This window comes from Melanotaenia boesemani, chromosome 17, assembly GCF_017639745.1.
Source record: "Melanotaenia boesemani isolate fMelBoe1 chromosome 17, fMelBoe1.pri, whole genome shotgun sequence".
Classification (NCBI taxonomy): domain Eukaryota; kingdom Metazoa; phylum Chordata; class Actinopteri; order Atheriniformes; family Melanotaeniidae; genus Melanotaenia; species Melanotaenia boesemani.
In genome coordinates, this window is record NC_055698.1 from 32,293,782 (window position 1) to 32,313,890 (window position 20,109).

Here is a 20,109-nt window from a genome sequence, read left to right on the forward strand (position 1 = left end):
AAGGGACGAGGAGGACAGCCAGTTCCCTGCAGCTTCAGATGAACCCGTTTAAACATTTCTATCATGAGACATTTTATAAATTATTCAGTTGGAACTTTGCACAAAGAAGATTGGACTTTCTAAACTTCTCTGAAAAAGTTGAGAAATGTTATTTCTTTAAATTTTTTCTCCTATTTAGTAATAGCAGTTGGTATTGTTATACGTGGCAGCACTTGCGGTTCAGAATGAGTGAACACCAACAGGAGAAAAGTTCAGAGGATGTTGGCTCAGTTTTTTAGTTCAGATTCTGACGTCCTCCTGAGAGAACATCATTCAAGACTAATGTGTTGCTTTATTTGTGCCTGTGATGTTTGAGCAGTTATTCTGTCTTACAGACGGTTGGTCTCTCACAGGAGTAAAAATATTTCATGTTAAAAGTCTGGAGGTTGATTCCAGTGCTTTCCAGCTGTAGATAATATAGAGAAACACGGATGGTATGAAGAGAAAGTTGTGTTTTAGACTTTTTGTAACGGTGCGTGGAGGATGAGGACCCAAGTACAGAGTGGAGAGGCCGACAGACATTAGATGTAAAAGCTTTAATGAAAATAACTGAAGGCGCAGCACAGGCAGGATAACTAAAAAATAAAGCAAAAAAAAAAATGTTTGTCTGCTGATGTGGAACTGTTCAGATGAGCTGCAGTTGCCAGGGGGACGCTAACCGACTGGACGCTGTTCTGGTTTGTAAATGTGCACACATAGTAACATTTTATTATTATTTTTTTTAGAAGTGTAAATTAACACAATATAAGAACACAATATAAATAGCAGCTATAAAAAGCACTAAAGACTCAAAATGAATGGATTGCACGTGTATGAGTAGCTGGTATTATTACAGCAGTCTGAGGCAGTGTTTGCTGACAACAGTCTGGATGCTCCTTTTGCTCTTTGCTTCGTTTCTTCCTACAAATCTGGAATACTGATTGGTCTGGCATCAATCCAGGTTTGCATTGTGTGATGGTCCATCCCAGATGCCTCAGAGCCAGTAAACACATTCACTCTACATTACGGCTCTGCCCAAGTGGATGAAAGCAGCACCAAATTCATAAATAAATAAACAAATTAATTAAAAACAAAATTAAATTGTATTTTTTAAATGTATAGCTTTCACTTTGAGTGGATGTGTGTGACCAATCCTCCAACTGGTACTCTGAATTTAAGCAGCTGAATTGTATAATACAGTGTAAATAGCCAGTTGCTTACTCCTGTTACAATATTTTCATCATGCATATTTATTTTATTTTGCTTCTGTTTTATCAGTCTAAAAAGAGAAATGACTTTAACCACAAATGCAATTATTTTTTGTATTTGTTTAGGTTTTTTTTAAGGGTATGATTTTTTTATATCTCATCAATGATCTGAATTATTTTCAATCTTTAAAAGATATATATGATACTAAATCGACTTAAAGCAAAAGCACGAAATAACTGTGGAAACAGGAAAAATGTTTGCTTTTTTGTTTGTTTTTGTTTTTTGTTTTGTATTTTTTTCAGCTTGTGCAGAAGCATTTTTTTAATCAATGAACAATAACCACGGTTGACCACAAGGGGCACGCAGCGTCGTTGGGCAACAAATTATAAATAGGAGACAGGCGCCGAGAATAGGAGACGAAGAAGAAGGCGGCGACCATGTTGATTTAAAGGAAGAAGAAACACAATAGATTAGATTTATTTCAAGAAAATTTCAGTAAATTAAAAAGGCTTTTGTCGACCCACCGCATACAGAGCATCGCTTTTAAAATAAGGAAGAAATTGAGGTATGTTTACTGATACTTTGAAACGTGAAATATCTGTCAAAATCACCCGAGATGTTGTGGACAGATTAGCATAAGGCTAACGTTAGCGAGTGGAGTTATTTGTGCTAAACTAGCCTTGAGGCTAAACACTCTGCTGGATCTGTATAACGATAACGACACAAATAAAACGAATGTGATGTTATCCACATAGCTGCATCGACACATTACATATATATAGTCACATTTCCTTCCGTAAAAACTTACTTAAAGTCGATAACGAAGGGTTAAAGCTCGCGAAAAGTTATAGCTTTTCTAGCTAACTCACTTAGCCTGACGCGCTAATGTTTCTTCTGACACGCAGTTGTGCCGTTAAAGTTTCTCACGTAGAAATAAAAACATCTGCATTGTAACGTAAATTTACATGAACTTCATTCGTGGGGGGGGGATTATTTGAAAACTATCAAAAGCACGTGGACTCGAACTCCACTTTTAAATCTCATGGACTTGAGACTTTGTGCTCCGACACTCGAGGTGAAGTTGTTGTGATGATACATTAGCAGCTTAAACTGACAGCCATTTGTTATCAGACCTTCTCAGCAAGGCGCAGTTTAATCCTGTCAGTTTAACCTGGAGTTAACATACCTGGTGAGTTTACGCGTGGATCCTCAACCCAGTTATTCAATTAGTCGTTAGTATATCACTGCCCTGAGGTTTGAGGCCAAAACTGGTATTAACACATACTTAGAAACAATGCAGTATAGTTAACTACTGAAAACTTGTTCATCTTTACTTGATTCATATGAGCATTTTCATATGGTTTAAGAAGATTAGCCTGATATATACAAATGACTAATAACACTGAGCTTTTGACAGTTTTTGTTTTAAGCTAATTCACATTCATTGAAGCTTGAGTCAGTAATATGTCAGAAACCTTCTAAACTTGGTGGCAGCATCAAAAATCTGTTAGAAAAACATGTATTTAGATTCTTAAAATTAAAGTAAAAATTGCCTCAATATTTTATTTATTTTTGTTGTCACAAAACAAAAAAACAAAGAACAGCTTGATTAATGTGACTACTGTCAGTAGCTAAATTAAGATCTTAAGATAAACGTGTGTGTTAATTTTAATTACAAAAATAAACGGTTTCCTCCATACTGAACTGTCATTTCTAGGTGGTGGACAACATCATAAACTGGACACACACTTGTCTGATTTAAATGAAACATGACATAAAGTAGAAAGGAAGCTAACATCCTACGTTAGCTTGTTTGTACATTCCCCGTCTGAAGCTCAGCATTCAGTCCTTCAGCACTGACACGTAGAAATTTGCACGGCTCTGCTCTAAATATTTGCTTCATGGAGGTAAAACAAGAGAAGAAGCGTTTGTTGCTGCAGAAATGAACACAAACAAGGTGCTGCAAGTTTTATATCATGTACATTCACACTGATGGCAGAAGTGTGGTCCATATGTGAACCACATCAGTTTTTTTTCTCCCTCAGATCAAACCCAGGTGCTTTAATTTGTTTTTACATTAAGACAACTTTTTTGACCCCAAAGGTCAATTCATCTGCAGCTCACCCATGTCCACATATCACATCAAGTCATCAGATCAAAACAACAATGATATGACTGACCAGCGTCCAAACAGAACGATCATCAGGACAGTGTTAAGTGAAGAAGAGAAACACGATAATAAAAAAAAAAAGTAAAATATGAATTCAGCAGGCAGATGACTGAAGGAATTAAAGACTCAGATAAAAACTATTTCTTTAAAACGAGGAGCGTGGCAGCGGTGACTAGAAGGCATCATCACAAACCCAGCAGCCATAATGTGATGACGCAACATCCGGCTGCCGGATTCGCTCTAGTCTTGGTCTTTTCTAGAGCTGCATGGTACCACATATTAGCTGCAATAGCTTTGTGTGTTTTTATATATATATATATATATATATATATATATATATATATATATTTATATATATATATATATATATATATATATATATATATATATACACATATGTGTGTATATATATATATATATATATATATATATATATACACATATGTGTGTATATATATATATATATATATACACATATGTGTATATATATATATATATATATATACACATATGTGTGTATATATATATATATATATACACATATGTGTATATATATATATATATATATATATATATATATATATATATATATATACACATATGTGTGTATATGTTTATATATAAGTTTATATATTTATAGGTTCTCTCTAGAAAAGGAATAGACTAGAATAGATTTTTACTTCTTGCTACGCATATAGATACTGTTGAAATGAGCTATTTAGCAGGCAGATGACAGCTGGAATTGATCATTAAGACACCAAACTGTTGCTAATTTTTACTTTAATTTTTTTGTCTGGGTTTGTTTTAGGTGGCAAGTTTTGAGTTGTCTGCCTGGATTGGTTTTTTCGGAGGCGGAGGGTTGGTCAGGGCCACGCTCTCGCACTTGACAGGCCGAACCGAAAAGCCGTGGTGTGGAAGGAACGAAGGTCGGACACCTGGAGCACAAAGGAAACGCACTGAAGACTCAACAGGGCTGGAAAGCTTCTTGGCTTTGGACTAAATAAGCCCTTGTAGGATTTTTTTCCACTTAATCCCCCCCCCCCACACACACACATGGAGTGACGTTTGCTCCCACAGTGGAAATAAACAGATTTACAGACTACATGATTTTTGGGGAGGAACTTGTACAAAGTTGGACATATTTTTTTTAAGAACAGGAGTAATAAGTAGCTCTTATGGACTCCAGGTGGAAACAAGAAATATTGATGAATTTGGAAACGGAGGTATTGAACTGAGATTATATCGACGAAGCTATTCCCCAAGTGCAGATTGCCTTAGTTGTTCTATTTCAGGACTTGCACCGCTTTGATACTTGTTCACGTATAATTTTTCTATATTGTGGATGAGTATATTCCTGCATTTGAATGCAGATTTCTCTTCATTTTGAAGAGCTTTTTGTAAAAAAGTTGTTTTTGTTGTGCGTCAGTCACTCTGTTGTTGAAGGGGACCGAACTGCACGTATATGTGTATATGTAAATAATACCAATCCACTTCTGTTGCAAAAGCTTTGGACATAAACAGAATAGAGAATATTGTTTAATGCTTTATTGAACTTTTTTCTTTTTTACTTTTCAAAGAGAATTTAAAAAAAACAAAAAAAAACTAAGAGGCAAAAATCAAATCTACTTGGAAGAAATAAAAGCTGAAGTCAGGAAAAATGGCTACTGCCAGAACAGAAAATGTGGGCCCGGTTGTGATGGGACTGAATAAGCAGAACGGGCAGCTCCGAGGACAGAGCAAACCCGCCTCGGTCCAGCCGGTGCCCACGGCTCCGGGAAAAAGTTTGGGTGCTCCTCAGAAAGCTGGCAGCGCCCCTCAGGACGGGGGGGGCATTAAGTTTGGAGATGACTGGAAAAAAAGTCTACAGCTCCCCCCCAAAGACAACAGGGTCAAAACCACAGTGAGTCCCCGCCTCAGCCAATCATCTTCCACCTTCCTGCTGTTTACCTGCTGAGTTTCTAAGTGTTGTTTGTCCATGGCAGGATGTCACAGCCACTAAGGGGAACGAGTTTGAAGATTACTGTCTGAAAAGGGAACTCCTGATGGGCATCTTCGAGATGGGTTGGGAGAAACCGTCACCTATCCAGGTGTGTTTTAATTTTCATTCATCCTTTTTTCCACTGGGACATCTTCCGTCCTCCGTCTTTACCCTTTGACTCTTTGTGTCCGCTACAATGAGCACCTATTTAAAGGCTGTTTTCTGGCATATGCATCGGTGACACTGATATTTGCGAATTAGACACTTAAGTAGACATCAGTGAACTCACAGAAAATGAATATAAAATTTAATGTATATATTAGGGATGGACATTTTAAGGTGATTTTTAACGGCGACTTGTCAGACCTTTAAAAAACGATTAGTTGTGATGTCATCAATAATCAAATAAAAAAAACTTAATCTCTTAATGGAAATTGTAAATTGAATTAGATGTTATTTGTATATTATGTGAGTTCCATGAACAGGTGCTTTTTACGTTGTTATATATTTAACGTTGTTTGGGCTCTCGTGTCCTTTAAAGTTCAGCAGGTGGATGAGAAAGTGGGTTGGGAAGAAGCGCTTGCTTTAAGGGCATCTTGCTATGCTACATGGGCGGCGCACGGCAACAACAAAACCAGTTTTGTTTTTCCTTGTAGTTATGTGTGGATCGTTTATCCACATATTTGTGGGTTAATGATCTTTAACTGAAGTGCCCTTTAGGTATGATCTTAACAAATGATGACTCACCTGTATAAATTACCCTATCAAACTATGCTACTTTCATATTTATGAAGGATGATTCCACAGTGTAGATTAGTGAAGTTATACCAGAAATGGTTTTATTAGGACTTTGGTTTTATAAAGAGAGCTGCAAATGTGCACCTGAAGAGTTTCAACAAGACATTCCCCTGCTAGCGCTTCAGCGTTATAATATTAGCGCGAATATAGAAAAGAACACGGCTACCTGTTTGGTTTGGGCTGACCTGAGCGCTCGCTAGCTGACCCGAGGGCAGAGGACAGTTACGACTGATTCGCCAATTTGGTTTGGACTTGGACGGATGCTGAGGGGACCGGCTTGAGAGACTAACGGTAACATTGACTGACGCAAGCTAACATTAGCTTTTCAGGACTGTACTTGCTAGCTACAATCAACCCGTCAACCAGCTGAAAATCAGACAAAAAAGGGTTTTCTAAATTCTCTCAGGCAGGTGGAGATGGAAACATCTTGCTCCAGTGAGGAGCAGATGGAGGATTTCTCCTGCTCTGGTGCAGGTAGCCTCACGGTCGTCACGGCAACACGCTTAGCTGAACAAGCTGAATCTACATCATTGAAGGAATTTGAGTTACATTACGGCTTTAAATGGATCCAGTATTCTTTGTAGGTTTTATTAACTTCAGCAGGTTATCTGAGATCTGAACTTTATGAATATTTAAAGCGACTCCACTGACTGAAACGGCTTCATCAGGACTTTTAAGTTAAGTTCCAAGCATGCCCTCCATGTATTTGGTACCAAGCTACTGCTAATAGCTAATGTTGTCGTGTGAAATCGTTTTTCGTGACTTGCAGACTCAGAGATCATCTGATGAAGGGAGAGGAAGAGGGTGAGAAATGGGAGGATAAAGTAGTTGCAGGACCACCCTGCCCTGTTTCTAACATAATAAACTTCAGAATAAACTTCACTGTAAGACTGAATTAACTCTCCTATCCAGCAGAAAGTCTGCAACCTCTGCGTCAGTTTTGAAGTCACCAGCTGGTAAATGCTCCACCGATGTACACTCTGGTTTTCTCCCGGTTCATTTCTTTTTATTTTCTTGGCTATTTTTTTTCCTCCGTCTCACGGGGCAATGGTCCTCCATTTCAATGTAAACTGGCAAGCTGAATGATCCACGCTCGTCTTTGCTTGTGTTTTTTTTTAGCAGTTGAATGTCGAATCTGTAGAAAATGACGTATCATCTGTGGAAACGTACAGGTCCGGTGGGAATCTCCTGTTAGTTGAGCTGTTCAGTGGTTCATTTATATCGTGGTTGTAATGTTTTAAATCATGGTTAATAAAAACAGAACACGGGCTTCCTTTTCACCTGCATATGATCTAACTAACGGACGTATCATCTTACAGGAGGAGAGCATTCCCATCGCCCTCTCTGGGCGGGACATTCTGGCTCGAGCTAAGAATGGAACAGGGAAGAGCGGCGCCTACCTGATCCCTCTGCTGGAGAGGATAGACCTGAAGAAGGACTACATTCAGGGTAAGATGCTGTTTCCATCTTCTGTTCATTTCAGTCGTCATGCTCCTGTTTCCTCGTATTCCCCTTGTTTTTATAAGCAGCTGATCTCATAATCACATGTGTAGGGCCAACACCGATATCAGCATCAGGAATACTCGCAAACCCTGCCAGCAGTAAGGGGATCGGCGAGTATTTAACAGCATGCGATACCACGGAAACGGAATATTCTTTACAAGTTACGCAGTCATGTGTGATAATTGTTTTGAGCAGGTAGGCGGAGAAGCAGCTACATGTGACCCACTGTTGGGCTAACTTTTAGTATTAGCGTTATGCTAGCAATTTGGCTTCATTACTCATTAGAAAATCCCGCCAGCAGAACAGCAACATGCCTCCTGCAGGGCTGAACTTTCCAGAGGCGGCACAAATACTGAAATTGTTCTAAATTTAATAGACCTCTTAATAAAATAAGATGGGTATTGGATCGGCAGATGCCTAAACCCCAGGTATCGGTATTGGACAAAAACAATGGTTACAGAAACTGTTTGTAACTTGTGTGTGTTTCTTTTGCAGCCGTTGTCATGGTGCCCACGCGTGAGCTGGCGCTGCAGGTGAGTCAGATCTGCATCCAGATCAGCAAACACCTCGGAGGAGTCAAGGTGATGGCCACCACCGGAGGCACCAACCTTCGAGACGACATCATGCGCCTGGACGAGACCGGTAAACACACACACACACACACACACACACACACACACACATCGGGTTTCCAGCACTGTTTATTATGAGATAATGAAAGGAAACTTCCACCCGAGTTCATATGATATGAAAGAAACCTAACAATCATATTCTTCAAGATTTTGTTGTCTGATTTAATATAGAAAAATGACATAACTCAGTTTTAAGAAATGAGTTTACCTAGAGAACTATCTGTATGAAAGGTTCAGAGTTGATACTGGCCTGCTTTGGTTCAGCGCATCATGGGAGATACACTCCTCTGCAAACGTATTGGACCAGTTTTTTATTGCTGTAGTCTGCATACATTTGGGGTTATTATGAATATGAGACGAGATGAACATTTCAGCTTTTATTTCCAGGTGTTTACATCTGAATCTGAGTCATAACAGAACAGCAGGCATATTGGAACAGATTAAAGCGGTTGTTTAACATCTAGCTGCAAACCCTTAACGCAATAACAGCATCAAGCCTGTGACTCGCTGATGTCACCAAATACTCGGCATTCTTCTCTTGTGATGCTTTTCCAGGCTTTCACTGCAGCCTGGGCGATATGAACCAAATCTGATATCTCGATATTTTTTACCTGAATCATGATATACGAATTATATCTCCGCCCTGCTGCAGCCTCCTTCGGTTGTTGGTTTGTGGGGTTAAATGCTGCTCTGTGGGGGTCGAGGGTATCATGGGCGGATTTTGTTTTTGTTTTTGTTTGAACCTTTTTTTTTTATTTCAGCTTTATACCAGTTTGCCTTCCACTTTTGGTTTCATTCTTCTCAGAGTAACCTCACGTGTGATTTTTGGTTATAATAATTTTATCTCCTGAGCTGTGCATCAGATCCAGATATAAAAACCTGTAAAGAAAAGCTGAAATGCTAAGCTCTTCCCATATTTTTAGCTTTTGATGTCAAAACCACATGTTTGCAGTCTACAGCAAATATCAACAAACTGGCCTCACTGTTCCAGTACTTTTTCTGCTCCAGCTGGTCCATTTCTGCTCCCTTTACGAACATAAACTACAGCAGTGGTTCCCAACCTGAGGTCCCCATTATCATCTGGGTGTTTCATTCGCATGGAACCAGGGTTTTGGGAGCTTGAAAACACTTTGCACTGTTTCATTAATGAGACATGCCTGAGAAATGCCACAGAGCAGATGATTCGTCCTTATTTCGAAAAAAAAAAAAAAAAGAAGTACGGCTCTATGGTGGTAATTAGCTTAACTCTGGTTTTATTAAAGGACAGGAGTCAACCAGAATGCATCATTGATGGGGCAGTTGATAAAAGCATAAAACCAAGATGGCTACAACACGAGGTCGGTGGGGGTCCATGATGGGGGTCCTCAGGATAAAGGGGTTGGGAATCACTGCGCTGGAGGGAAGTTCAGAGTTCACCAAGTTCCAAAGGCAGTTTCAGATAATAACAAACACGCAGACGATGGCGGAGATCACGATTTAAATGCTGCTCAGCTCCGCCCTCATGGTTTCCTGTGGGACTACGCCGTTGGCTCTGTCAGGCTACGCATCTGCAAGAGCCCCGAAAACGGACTAAATCATGTACGTACATGATGCCGAAGACGGGCGAAATGTTCCCATTCTGCCTTTAGCTTAGAGCGCAGGTGGGCCTTAAAGGACAGTAGCCCTGCGTTGTGATGTCGTCTGGCTCTCGCGTACAACAGATGAACAGACGTCTTTGCCTCTTCACTCTGTTTCAGAGAACATATGATGATTTTAACAAAACACTTATAGGACAAGTTTCCAAGCTAAGCCGAAGTCTCAGAAAATGTGACTGAAAGTTTGCCGTCTGAAGACCTGAACTTCATTTTCATTAAAGACGTGTTTCTGGAGTAAATGTTTGTGCTTTGTTTTTCCTGTCAGTGCATGTGGTCATCGCCACACCTGGTAGGATCCTGGACTTGATAAAGAAGGGCGTGGCCAAAGTGGACAGAGTCCAGATGATGGTGATGGACGAGGTAAACCCGATCAGAGACCCTCAAGCTGAAAACAGCTGCTCTGTCGGGCTGATCGTGTTAAGTATCTTGCTCTCCTGCTGTCTTCAGGCGGATAAGCTGCTCTCTCAGGATTTTGTGGTGCTCATCGAGGATATCATTAGCTTCCTGGCTAAGAACAGACAGATCCTGCTTTATTCTGCGACCTTCCCCATCAGCGTTCAGAAGTTCATGGTAAGTAAGCAGCGGATTGTCCGGTCGGCTCGATTTGAACACCTGAATCCTCTGAGCTGTGTCCATGTGTCCTCGCTGCAGGCCAAGCACCTTCAGAAACCGTATGAGATCAACCTGATGGAGGAGCTGACTCTGAAGGGCATAACGCAGTACTACGCCTACGTCACCGAGAGACAGAAAGTCCACTGCCTCAACACGCTCTTCTCCAGGGTAAAGCACCAGTCTTTAGTTGTTGAAGGTTCAGTTTCCAGATTGTAGGTTAAAGCTTCTGATGTTACTTCCTGTTGCATCATGGGATGGCGCCACAGTTTGGCCCAGTTTCACTTCATCAGTAGCTGGACTGCTGCCATTTTATTCAAATGTCATGCATTTCTTAAATCTTTAAAGTAATTATATTTTAGATTTTTTTATTTGATGTGTTTTTTTTCTATTGATTTAAATTTATTTACATGTTTTTATTTTACATATTTACATATTTACATGCAACACAACTTCCAGATCACAATGAATCTACAAAATCACCAAGCATTTAATTCAGGTGTCTGGAAGTGAAAATTTAATTCAGGTGTCTGGAAGTGAAAATTTAATTCAGGTGTCTGGAAGTGAAAATTTAATTCAGGTGTCTGGAAGTGAAAATTTAATTCAGGTGTCTGGAAGTGAAAATTTAATTCAGGTGTCTGGAAGTGAAAGATCCAGTATTCCACATGATGATCTGTTACTTTTCCAGATCTATAAATTATTTTAAATGTACGTGTGTATTAATCCTGACCTCCTGAACTGATTCACCTCATCATTCAAACCGAAGTCAGAAGCCAGAACTCCGGGTGGACAAATTAGGAATTACATTTTTAATTAAAATATTGAAGTTAATATCTTTAATGTCATTTACCAAATTCATCCTGCAGACCAGATTGGACCCTCTGGCGGGCCAGTTTTTGGCTGTGGACCTTAGGTTTAACATCCCTGTTCAGATTTGTTAAAATAAACGGCCTCTCTCTCCCTACAGCCTCCTCTCTCTCTCGCTTGCTCGCTCGCTCGCTCTCTCCTGCAGCAACTTGAGTGATCTTTACACTGCAGGAGGACGGAGGAAGGAAGTAGCTCAGGTTGTAGAAAAGAGGAAAGAATTAGTCATTCATCTCCCTCTTTCTCCATCACAGCTACAGATCAACCAGTCAATCATCTTCTGTAACTCGACGCAGAGGGTGGAGCTCTTGGCCAAAAAGATCACTCAGCTTGGTTACTCCTGCTTCTACATCCACGCTAAGATGATGCAGGTGAGGTCCAGCTGTATGAACATGGCTGGTTTTTATCAGATGTTAAATAACCTGTATTTGATTCATCATGATGACGAGACTGAGACGCGTCTGGATGGAAAATGATGACTTTCCTTTAAATGCAGAATCCTGTGTTTTTATTGTAGTTTGACTTGAATGCATGTCGTGTTTGCAGGAGTACAGAAACCGCGTGTTCCACGACTTCAGAAATGGTCTGTGTAGAAATCTGGTCTGCACCGGTGAGTTTTTACCCTGTGAGGAGACTCGGGCTGGGTTTCCTTATCAAGGGCAGTTTTGTTTATTCTATACTGCAGCGTATTGCTTTTACTGGAGGGAAAAAAACTCTGAATTTTTCCTCTAAACAAATATCAGTTTGGTTTTTCAGAGTTAACACAAAGAATTTTTTATCTTTAATTCATTAAATATTTTTTAAATTTTTTTAATTAATATATTTTTTGTAAAATAATTTGTTGTTCTGAATTAGCAAGAATAAAATTAATCAAATAAAAACTTCCTGAATTGAGTTTTTTTTTTTAATCTTCATAATTTAAAGGATAATTTCAAATCTTTTTCTGAATTAATTAGATAATTATTTCTTCATTCAAAGGACATTTCAGAATTAACAAGGTTATCAAAAGAAATCTTTTTTAAATTGAGAATTTTTACTTTTTTAATTTGTGAGATAATTTTAGAAAACATTGCCATGTTTGTGCGAAGTTGTCGGCATTAACTTTTATTTACTCGTATGCTAAATTCAGCTTGTCTCAGTACAACTGGAATGTTTAAAAGGGTCTGAGCTGGATCAATAGTGATATATTTCATGGTCTTGCTTTGTTGTTTAATGTTTGAATTCATGTGAACTGCATCTCTGAAGAGTGAAATTAAACTAAACCGAAGCACCCAGATGCTTACGGTGCTTATCCACAATGTTCTCTGCAAGCAGGAGGCTGCTCATTGTTCTCCATACATGCACATAAACACAGACTCTCATCACTCTGACAGAATACATTCCTTCCATCTTCTTGTGAGGACGGATCGTTGCAGATATGCTTCTTTACAATTTTTATTTATTCCTGAGAACCTGCAGAGGCAGCACGGCCGTTTAAAGAGCTCTGACATCGTCAGGGCTTCACCGATGCTGAGCCTCAGATCGCTCCTCTTCTGTCTTCAACAGATCTTTTCACCAGAGGAATCGACATCCAGGCTGTGAACGTGGTCATCAACTTCGACTTCCCGAAGAATGCCGAGACGTACCTCCATCGTATTGGAAGATCAGGTGAGGTTTTTACCTTTGTTTTGCTATAAACCAGGTCCAGCGTGGATTAAAAAAATTCTTTCTGGTCCTCAGGGAGGTTTGGTCACCTGGGCTTGGCCATAAATCTGATCACTTCGGAGGACCGCTTCAACCTGAAGGCCATCGAAGACCAGCTGGTGACCGACATCAAGCCCATTCCCAGCAGCATCGACAAAAGCCTGTACGTGGCCGAGTTCCACACCGGCAGCGCCGACTGTGACGTGGAGGAGGTGGAGGAGAAGCCGGGCCGCCAGCAGGACAGCACCTAAAACAGGTGAGAGGGTGTAGGACCGGCTAGTTTAATGACGGCAGATCTTTCAGCGTCTACGTCTTTCATCCACATGAAAACAGTTAGAAACTGTTTTTTATGGAAAAATCAGATTTTTGCCTTTCAGTGTGGGACTGTAGCATCTGGGTTTGTGTCACAAGATGGCGCTGGTTGGTTGGTTTGTTTATTTAAGATCCTGGTATTAAACTTGCTCATGAGATTTTGTCCTTGGTTGCTCGTAAATGCGGATTAACAGGCCGACTTCATATTCAGGTGATGACACATCCCCATCATAAGTCATTTGTTACAGGAAACTCATTGAAGTTTGTTCCAGGTTCATCATGAAGTTATTAAAAGGGTGTGTTTAATGGAAGAATGCAGAGAAGTGTTTTCATTTTGTTGGGATCAAAAGAAACTGAGTTACATGTCAGTTTGCAGAGATCATTGGTTAAAGGTTTGGAAATCACCAGACTTCAGTCAGTTATGAAGTGGATGTGTTGGGACTAAATGAAAACTGACGGCCATCCCCACGGCGCAGAATAAAAAGTATTTTAGGAATCCACCCCTTCATCCCCACAAAACCAGGGATTAGCCTCCATGAAACCCATCACTTCTGAAACCAGGTACCAAGGTGGATCGGTTCGGGTGAGGCCAGCGGAGCCGCACACAACAACAACAATGGCGTCCGTGACCAGCTGTGTTGTGCTGCTGCGGACAGTCCTGGCTTGTGTGCAGCTTTAGCACCAAAATGCACGGCTGTTACAACCCAGTGCTGCGCTGCTGTACCATCAGCAGCAGGAGCAAGCAGCTACGTCATCTGTTCATGCGCTACGTCTCGTTCTAGCTCTGGAGTGTTACTCTTTAATCATCGTAGCGCCTCCCCGCAGCCTTGTAGTGTGTACTACAGCGGCTTCGTGTGAATGTTGAAGCCTTTTCGCCACCGTTTTTACACCTGAACCGGCTTTGGTGCCGTGTGGACGTAGCCTAAATCTGCAGCAAATGGATAAGGGTTGGAGTAAAGAGGGTTTTTTTGGGGGGGAGAATAAAGGGGATATGGGCTGGCGTGGCCGGTAGTGGTTTTGCCTGGAGTGGTTGGGCCCCGCCAGGTTCCTGGGCGGGGCTCTGCTGGGGGGAATGGGTGGGTTACTTGGACCTGTGGGGTGCCTGCCCTCCGTGGGGGGCGTTTGGATGCACAGTCAGAAATGATTGACAGAGCATGTTCAGTATTTAATATCCAGATGTCTGATCAGCGCTTCTGTTGGTGTGAAGTATGAGTCTGCAAACGTGACATGATTGAACAGAAGTAACATTAAGGAAGCTGAAACACAACCAGACCCCAGCGGCGCCTGTTGTGACTGAGCTGCTTCACCCGAACACTGAAGGACAGGAAACTGATCAGCTGCCAGTCTGAGCGTTTTCATGTGGATGAAGGCTTTTCTGCTCATTTCTTGGTGGTGGTAGCAGAGAGAAAAATCCTGTTTGTGTCAGTTTGAGTCGTATAATCTGAGTTTTCTCTTTTTCCGCAGCGTTGCAGCACACTGGGCTTTTGCATAGACATCTTCATCTTCATCCTCATCTCTTGTTTTGGAGCCTGTCAAATGGATGTAAAGGCTTTTTTTTTGTTTTGTTTTTTTTGTTGTTTTTTTTGTGCTGCCTCCATTATTTTGTAAACAAATTGTTGTTTTGCACCAACCTTACAGTGGACCAGAGGATCGGTGGTTTTTAAAGCCGTCGTCCTCCCAACACTGTTTTCGCCAGCAGCAGCAGCAGCACCAGGAGGAGGTTCGGTCTATTCCTGACGTTACAGAGGTGCATTTACACCAGCGTCGTTCTGTCCACTCACCCTGCTGTCGTCACTTAAGTGCCTTACTGACTCCGAGTGCACTCATCCATTCATCGCCTGCTGTCTCCGTCGCTCAGCAGCAGAGTACGAGCACAACGAAAACTCATCCAACTTCATCCAAACATCCGTTTATGCAAGTGAAAATAATAAAGCACACCTTCTCCTGGAGGTGTGTCGAATCACGGCTCCTGAAAACCATCCTGAATGTGAACGTTTTTTTTTTTTTAACGTAAACGTTGCAATAACGAAGGGCAGCTTTATTTAAATACTGCGTGACTGTTGTTTCCTTCCACTACCGATTCATGAGGACGAACCCTGTAAACATGCGAGCATCATGGGGAACGAGTGCAGCTTCGTGCTGTTACGTTACGGCCGTTGATCCTTGGAAGGTGTTTTACATAAAAAAAATTAAAGCTGGTTGGTTTCTGTAAATCTGTTGGCTGCTGCAGCTGGTGGGTGAAAATCTGGTGTTGATCAGTCGGCTCCAGAGTTGGTGCAAAATGACTTTATCTTCTTTTCCCTGCACGTCCACAGGTCTTTGAGCTGTGGGAAAACTTGTTTTAAGCCTGGACGTGACAAAACTGCAGGTGGTGAATGTATTAGTTGCCAATTTTTAACTCTGCTGCCCAGTGTTGGAAAGCCCACGGGCCCAAACTGCAGTCACTGCAACGTCGTTAATAATTCCAGCTGTTCCAGAAGTTCAGCTTCGTGCACCTGAAGGAAAGATTTGTGATATTAAAACGATGTCACTTAGACGCTGAGAAGACCAGAGCTGTTAATCACGTGATTAACAGATGAAATATAGTTGAACAATCAGCCGGTAAAAAGGAAAAAAACACTGAGGAAAAACTATAAATACGCTTTAATTTTTTTCCTGCAGAAGTTCCTTTGTTCCTTCAACTGAAGACATCCCAGTCCGGCTGATTCCTGTTACTGGCCGATCGATCGCTCTGTTAAAGTTTACAGACACCAAACTGAAACCTGCGTGTGAAACTCAAAGTTCCCACACTGATGAGGACCCTGAAGAGATGAAGCTGTAGAAAATTAAGCTATAATTTACAGCCTGTAGGTGTCCATCTTAAAAATGTTCTTTCACAACCTGCAGATGGCGCCAATTCACAAACCAGTCTGGCCCTTTACTGGTCATTCTGGCCCGTTACTGGTCATTCTGACCCGTTACTGGTCAGTCTGACCCGTTGCTGGTCATTCTGACCCATTGCTGGTCATTCTGGCCCGTTGCTGGTCATTCTGGCCCGTTGCTGGTCATTCTGACCCGTTGCTGGTCATTCTGACCCGTTACGGGTCAGTCTGACCCGTTGCTGGTCATTCTGGCCCGTTGCTGGTCAGTCTGGCCCGTTGCTGGTCAGTCTGGCCCGTTGCTGGTCATTCTGACCCGTTGCTGGTCATTCTGACCCGTTACGGGTCAGTCTGACCCGTTGCTGGTCATTCTGGCCCGTTGCTGGTCAGTCTGGCCCGTTGCTGGTCATTCTGACCCGTTGCTGGTCATTCTGGCCCGTTGCTGGTCATTCTGGCCCGTTGCTGGTCATTCTGGCCCGTTGCTGGTCATTCTGGCCCGTTGCTGGTCAGTCTGGCCCGTTGCTGGTCATTCTGACCCGTTGCTGGTCATTCTGGCCCGTTGCTGGTCAGTCTGGCCCGTTGCTGGTCAGTCTGACCCGTTGCTGGTCAGTCTGGCCCGTTGCTGGTCATTCTGACCCGTTGCTGGTCATTCTGACCCGTTGCTGGTCATTCTGACCCGTTGCTGGTCAGTCTGGCCCGTTGCTGGTCAGTCTGGCCCGTTGCTGGTCATTCTGACCCGTTGCTGGTCAGTCTGGCCCGTTGCTGGTCATTCTGACCCGTAGTTAGACCGTTACTGTCCAATCAGTCGGGTGTGAAAGCTTTTGTGGTAACTTCAGTGTCGAACACAGTGTGGGAACTTTGAGTTTTCTGTTTCCTGCTTTTTATCTGGAACATTAAATGTTTTCAGTGTCTTCGTGAAATTTGACAGATGTTTGTATTTAATAATCAGGTCTTTTCTCCAGCTGCACAAAGCTGAACATGCGTAGACGTTACCGCACCGGTTTGAGCCTCGGCTCGTGTGTTCTTGTGTCGCTTCAGAAACTCCTTCAGGTTTTTCTTTTATCATAAACTGGATGTGAAATGGCTTCATGGACCACAGAGAAGTAACCAGCCTTGCCTGTAGAGGACCACATCAGAAAATAGTTTGTTTCTGCAGCAGCAATAACCTTTATATTTTTTTTTTTATTCTTATTTTTCGGACTGTGAGCAATGTGAGCTTCGTGTTTTTTTGGGGGGGGGGCTGTTTGGCAGCAGAATTGTAGCATCTTTGAACAGGCAGCTGTGACTTTGTTTTGTCCTCCCCACAGAGCATCACTATAAAAAACAAGAACAGATTATTTTTGCTTTTTAAGATTCGTTTTTGTTGCTGTACTGAGAGGCTTTAGCACTGGGTAACTTCTGGAGGTTTTTGGGGCAAAATTAGCAGAAGCCAAGTGTTTTATCAGATGCTGTCTGAGCATCTTCAGTCTCCTCGCTGGTACTTAAATCATGAAGAGCTTCGATAACGTCATTTTTACACCAGAAACAACAAAAACCTTGTGATTTACGTACCAGCGTGAAGTTAGAGGAGTTTCTGGAAAGCACTGTGATCGTCTCCAACCCGGAGGATCGGAGTGCCGAGACCCGTTTCCGCGACTCCATCCAGTTTCCCGTCGGCTCATCTTTATACGAGGTGTTACGAATCATTTTGAGGCAACAAAAAATTGTAAATGATTCATTGTTTACAACAGTCGTTTACAATTCTAAGAAAAAAACATAAAAACAAAAAAAATTTGCTTCACGGGTGGAGGAGTTTTTTTTTTTTTTCTTGAAATGGATTTTCAGGATTTACTTTGAAGCAAAACCAAAAAAGTGGAATGTGCAGAGTGTGCGAGTGAAGCGTTGCAGAAGCTTCAGCTGGTCCTGGAACAGTTTTACGGAAACAGTTGGCCTGAATAAAACCGTCCAATGAGCAGCTGAGCTGCAGCTTCACCTGCGGACTCGAGTGAGTGAGTGTCTGATTGTTGGTGTGTTTGGTGTCAGGGATGCGATTCTTTGTTTTCGCCATCTGCCTCTTCCTCCAGGAGTTTGTGGATCTTTCCGATGAGATATTTCAGAGTGTTTTGAGTTCGTATCGCGTCCCCGATGGCGTCTCCGTCGTCTCCTCTGTGACCCGTTTGTGACCCGTCAGGTGTCACAGAGGAGGCAATGGATGACATTATGAATGTTGTAGTCGATCGAGTGTGTGTGAGTGTGTGAGTGTGAGTGCACTCTGATGTGGAGTGATGGGTGGGTGGGCGGGGCATTTAGCGTTCAAAATTTCAAAAAGAGGCTTAGAAGTGGGCGGGGTTTAGGCACGGAAAGGATTGCCGCTTGCGATTGGACAGATTTGTAATTGGGTGGAGCTAAATGAGAGGAAAGCTACGACGCTAGTTGGTGTCTCACCTGGGCAGACCTGAACGGCGTTGGATCCGAGTTTGCTGCTCAGGTTTCATGAAGAACTCGGCAGATTGGTACGAAGCCGAGATGCTGACAATAACTTTAAATTCTCCATTTGAACGTAGCTGAGAATAAAGTTTCCAAATTTGAACCCCGTTTTCAAACCAACCTGTTTTCGCTCATTTGATGAGTTATTTTCTCGTGGGCCTCGTGGTCTGGTACCCCCCCAGAACTGGCCCAGGTGACTTGGATTAGTGTAAAACCAGACCCAGTTTTCCCTAGTTTTCCCTCTGATGCCATAAGATTTAAAAACTCCGATTTTGATTGGATGAGCTGAAAAGCAGAAAGTGTTGTATTGTTCATGTTTTGTGTTTGAGACATGAGGTGTTCCAGCGACTTGACTCTGTCCTCTACTGTTGTAACGTGGAAATGCACACAGGGCCTTTAAAATCCAATAAATTGACCTGAACTTTACTTTGTCGTTGGCTTTTTATTCCTCAGATGTTTTGTTATTCATGTCTGGGATAACCTGCACGTCTCGCTGCGAGCTGTTGCCAGTTGGTTTTCCATTCTGGTTTGGGAACACCGACGTTCCTCAGGAGGAGCAGGAGGAATGTTTGTTTCCTTCCTGGATCTGTTGCCTCCCTGATTCCACTTCAGAGAAAAATGGATGGATGGAATAACCTACACCCTCCTCTGCAGCGTGAAGAAGTCTGAAAAGGTTTTACATTCAAATGTTAAATATTTCAGTTTCCACTGTCTCTTCTCCTCCAGCTCAAGTAGGACCTCTGACTCCTCTACTGTTCATGATGTCCCTGTTTCATATGCTGAAGCTGAACCAAGCCCTTCAGGAAGACTCCGGCTCAGACACTCAGCCCTTCACCATACAGCCATTTCCAAAAGCAAACAACTGGCACGATCAGTTGTTGGCAGGACCTTCTCTAACACAGTCGCTGCTGGTGGTAGACAGGGTTTATACTTCAGCTATGCAGGGGCGGGTCTAGAAAAGTTCTGAATGGGGGGGCAGCCAGGAACACTGACCAGGAAAAAAAAGTGTTAAAAGTTAATAAAAACTAACAAGCAGCCAATGATGCGTTTTATCAGCAGGTGTTACTTTGGGTGAAGCTGCTGTTGGACTTTTATCACGGCTGCACAAACACACTTCAATGATAAAAAGAAAAAGCTGTTTTTATCCAGATCATCAGTTTTATCAGAGGTTCTTCATCAATGTTTAACTTCAGTCGTCACATCTGCTGGTTTCAGGACAGAAATTATCACCATGGAGACAGTTGGTGAGATGATTGATGAATTCTGAATTATGATTTAGAACATGGTAGAGATGATTTAGAACAACATATAGAAGTACATGCTGCGTTTACTGACCCTTGGACATGTAAAGATTTGTAGTATTGGCTCTTTTTAT

The 20,109-nt window shown here is 42.0% G+C and overlaps 1 protein-coding gene and 1 long non-coding RNA gene across 3 annotated transcripts in view; one reads left to right on the plus strand and one right to left on the minus strand.

Annotated features, from left to right (window-relative positions):
* Nucleotides 1–12,724, minus strand: part of LOC121657195 — a 19,840-nt gene extending 7,116 nt beyond the window's left edge. The window contains exons 1-2 of the long non-coding RNA XR_006013530.1: nt 12,648–12,724; nt 2,954–2,964 (exon numbers count right to left, since the gene is read on the minus strand). This is a non-coding gene — a long non-coding RNA (uncharacterized LOC121657195). The remainder of the gene's footprint in view (nt 1–2,953; nt 2,965–12,647) is intronic.
* Nucleotides 1,637–19,160, plus strand: LOC121657170 (probable ATP-dependent RNA helicase ddx6). 2 transcript variants are annotated; one of them, XM_042012567.1, is made up of 13 exons: nt 1,637–1,792; nt 4,206–5,297; nt 5,380–5,484; nt 7,493–7,622; nt 8,172–8,318; nt 10,208–10,302; nt 10,390–10,512; nt 10,594–10,722; nt 11,670–11,786; nt 11,962–12,025; nt 12,961–13,062; nt 13,135–13,354; nt 14,875–19,160. In XM_042012567.1, the coding sequence occupies exons 2-12, from the start codon at nt 5,055–5,057 to the stop codon at nt 13,347–13,349; spliced, it is 1,470 nt and encodes a 489-aa protein (XP_041868501.1). In that variant the 5' UTR covers nt 1,637–1,792; nt 4,206–5,054; the 3' UTR covers nt 13,350–13,354; nt 14,875–19,160. The 2 variants fall into 2 exon arrangements, with proteins under 2 accessions (XP_041868501.1, XP_041868500.1); XM_042012566.1 differs by having other exon boundaries at nt 14,903–19,160.
* The last annotated feature ends 949 nt before the right edge of the window (nt 19,161–20,109 follow it).